At 35.8% G+C, this 3,909-nt stretch overlaps 1 protein-coding gene across 2 annotated transcripts in view; it reads left to right on the top strand.

Moving 5' to 3' along the window:
• Positions 1–3,909, top strand: part of SNAP25 (synaptosome associated protein 25) — a 31,022-nt gene that overhangs the window by 8,535 nt on the left and 18,578 nt on the right. For both annotated transcript variants that reach the window (XM_019635263.1, XM_019635264.1), the window contains exon 2: positions 2,868–2,916. In XM_019635263.1, the coding sequence (XP_019490808.1) occupies positions 2,868–2,916 (49 nt within the window). The remainder of the gene's footprint in view (positions 1–2,867; positions 2,917–3,909) is intronic.

Raw genomic sequence — 3,909 nt, 5'->3', positions numbered from 1 at the left:
GTCTGATACCTGTAAGAGTCCGAGAAGAGAGAGGAAGAAGGATGGGGAAAGAAAGGTCTCAGACTGCAGTGCTGTACAGAAAATGTCCCCACCAGGCTGAAGGGGAGCCCAGGAGCAAAGACTACCCAAAGAGTAACCCCATTTTGAGCAGGAATGCCCCAGCTCTGGTAACCCCAATGTGATCAGCCTTTGGCTGGAAACATCCCAAGGGAGAACATGGCTTCTATGTAAATGCAGTGGCATATCCCATAGGTGCAGCAGCTGGAGGTGTCAGCTAAGTACACTCCTCCTGGCAGATTCCCTCTTGGAGGGACACCGGAGGGGCACACCCTCATGGCTCTCATGTAAGGACTTATGTTTCTATATTATTTTTTTGTATTCAAAGTTTTCCATAAGTATACACCAATCAATAAAAAAAATTCAAGAAAAGTATTTTGAAAGCAATTGAACATCAACCCCAATGCTTTCGCCCCAATTTTTAAAATACAAGTTGTCAAAATGTATATGCAAATAACGTCTAGTAGAGTTGTGTTTTGAACAAATTACAATGGCTATGGCAGTCTTCAGAACGCCCCAAATGAATTTGCTATAATTGTAAGATTTACTGGCTTGATCTTTGTAACAGTGTCCCAGACTTTGAAACTCAGGATGCAGTAAAACGTTTGCTTTTTTTTTTTTCTAATCAAGCAACAGGTGCCCATATTGAAGAGTGGTACCTCATTTCCAGAGCTAAATTGATACATATACACTCAAATAATTAGTTCCACCTTATTAACTCTTAGTTAATAATTTATATGTGCAGGGGATGGAAAAAGGAGCATTGCAATAGAGAAAAGATTTGGGAAGAGTTTAGGATAGTCTTTTATTCTCCCCTAACTGTAAAGGCATTGATATAAAAATGTGGAAAATGATATATACAAACCTGGGATCAAAAAAAGAGAAAGTGAATAACATGCTTACTTGAGTTGCAAAATTCATTGCACTTTGAGGAAGAAAATCTAGAGAAAAATTTGCCAAAAGAACCGTACATATGCAAAAATATAAAAATATATCATTCTTAAACACAAATGGTTCCCAGGAACGTCAATAATTGTTCTCTGAAAAGAAAACTGGAATAGTAGATTTCCCCCATGAGATAGTTAATATTCTCAGCTAAAACATTTCAATTATGGCCACACCAGAATAACTCCTGAATTCCTCAGTGAAGTGACTTCACACGTTCCATTTATACTATAATAGCAGATGAGGACTTTGTAAAATGACAGATGAGCATAAGTCAACAACTATCTTAACTGCCATCGTAAATGTGTTTTAATTCTGCATATGCTGTGTTTAGTTGTTTAGATCTGTAACTGCTTTAACATTTCTCTCCAGTTATGCACTACTAATTTTGTCTATGCCTGAACACAAAAAGTGTTGACTGCTTCTATCCTGCAGCTGCACAGGAGTCTCAAGAAATAGCTGTCCTCCTAAGGAACCATTCCAGGTTATCCAACTAAATGGTTTTACTCAGAAATTCCTTCCTGGATTTTTGTTTTATACCCAGGTATCAGGTGACACCAAGAAGCACTAAGCATGACAGATGGCCCTGGAAATGTATCGAGTCCTGGGACTTTTCTTTTCTCTAAGAGCAATCCCCATGAAACAGCCTTCGCATTAACGTGGGATGATTTAACCTTTCACTTTATTATCTCTTGTTCCTTTTGTTGGTCTTTGCTGGGATATATGTTTGTTTCGATGTTGAAGCTGCAGCTCTTGGGAAAATCCCATGGGATTAACTCTAAACTAAAGAGTAAAATCATTGATCCCTGCCTGGCAGAGTAAAGGCAAAGTCAAGCCTCGTCCAGAGAACCTGCTGACTTTCTTAAAAGGTTCATGGCATTACAAGGTAGCATTTGTNTTTCTTAGTTTAAAATAAGTCAGTGAAAAATAAATGGGGCTATGAGAGATGTCTTATTTTGGAATTTATTCTAGGGGCCACAGGAGCTTTCCTTGAAAAACAATTAATTCTAACTGTAAGCCATGTCAGTTTACACTCAATTTAACATTCACCCTGTGAAATGGGAGGTCTTCACTCCCATTGAGAATTGTAATAAAGAACTATAATAAAGCTTGTGAATGAATTATTTCTCACATTATATTATTGTGCAGAATTTTAGATTGCAAAGTAAAGAAAATTAAATCTCTCTATTCTGAAATCTATTTCTTTAAGTGAAATAAGAAATAGATATATTTTAGATTATGCTGAAATCCTTATTTTATGACAGCAATCTTTATTTCTCATCTGCCAACCCCTTCTCTAAATCTCACAGAAGAGCGAGTTTCCTTTGGAGCTGTGTTTCTCAACCTTTGTGAAGCAATCCTTAGCTTCAATAAACCTGAAAATCTTACTCCCCAAGATTTTTACACATTTTCCCAGTGGGGCATCCCTCCCCAATTTGATGATGGAGACCCTCTGATGTATTATGCCAGAGAAGACGATTTAGTCTAGAAGATTTTGATAGATTAGCTTTCTGTGATTGGTGTTATGAAAACTGTAGGTATTTTTATTTTTCAAATACCAAATCGCAGTATAATATGTGTATTCCAATTCCATGCCAATCCCCAACTGAAATCCTGCCCTATGGAGATTGGCCTACATCCCCCTCTTCTACCCTGAGAATCCCTGATAGAGCAAGTCCACAGGTGACCATGCCTCTGAGTCCCTCCCCAGCCCCTAATATTCTTGCCATATTTCCTCCCTCTTTTGTCCTTTGGTCCTTCTTCATTTTCCATTTCTAATACAGCTAATTGTCCCCTTACTGATTTCTGTTTCTCTCTTTTCTCTCTAACTCTTTTTCAACTTTGCTACCATTATTGGAATATAGAGTAAAGATGCTGGTATCAGAACTTTGGTTATGTTGGATGAACAAGGAGGTAAGTTGAGATTTCTTCAGTAAGAACAATTTCTCGTCCAAATAAAGTGTATTAAAAAAACAATTTTGTGCATACACAGATGGTCATTTTGACATGTGTTAAACATGTATGTGAGTGTGAGAATTCTAGGGTATTTATCATCTTGCCTTTTTTTTTTCCTTTTCCTGTTGAAAAGATTGATAAACATATGGAAATGTTGAGACCTTCATGATTGAAGGAATGGTACTACCCTCCCTGTTATATATGGTGGGAGTAACAGAATTTTGTAGGCAAAAGTCATTTGTTTGGTTGATATTTTAAATGACAGTGTGGAAATTCTCTTATTCCCCTTATTCCCAATTTTTCTCATAAATTCTATTTTTTTCTCATAGTTCTTAGATAGAATGAGATAATAGTATATATCATGCTGTCCATTTTCTTTGGACTACCCTAATTCAGTGTCTGGCAGTTTTGATTTCCAAGTCATTATGGGAATTCCTTAAATAATTGGGTGCTATTTTTAACAAGCTATAAGCAGAGGAAGATCATTGGAAAATGGGGAATTAAACTAATTGAAATATTGAACCTGTTTTTAAAATTATTATGGAGGTTCTAGAATCAATGAAAAGTATAGGGCTAACATTTTAGTATAGCATCTCTCTCTAAAGTAGAATCTAGAAGGATAATACCAAAATTTTTCTTTGCCTCAATACATATAATCATATGGTGATGATTTATTTAATTTTAACCATAAGTTAGTTACCTGATTTTATTCTGAATTCTTATCATAAACAGATTTCTGAGAAAATTTTTTCTCTTTATTCATATTTTATGAAAGCATTAGAAAATGCATCATAATCTTGAAGAATTTTTAATGTCAAAGAAAAATGTAAAACTTATTCTTAACATGGAACAGCATAAACAAACTCCAAGCATAAACTTCAAGCTGGGGAAAATTTGCCATACAGATAAGAGACATAGGCATTTTCCTAACATACGAGTGCCCTTGCATAT

This window comes from Hipposideros armiger, unplaced genomic scaffold, assembly GCF_001890085.2.
Source record: "Hipposideros armiger isolate ML-2016 unplaced genomic scaffold, ASM189008v1 scaffold_20, whole genome shotgun sequence".
In the NCBI taxonomy this organism is placed as follows: Eukaryota; Metazoa; Chordata; class Mammalia; order Chiroptera; family Hipposideridae; genus Hipposideros; species Hipposideros armiger.
The sequence above is the reverse complement of the archived record's forward strand: the minus strand, read 5'-3'. Positions and strand labels throughout refer to the sequence as shown.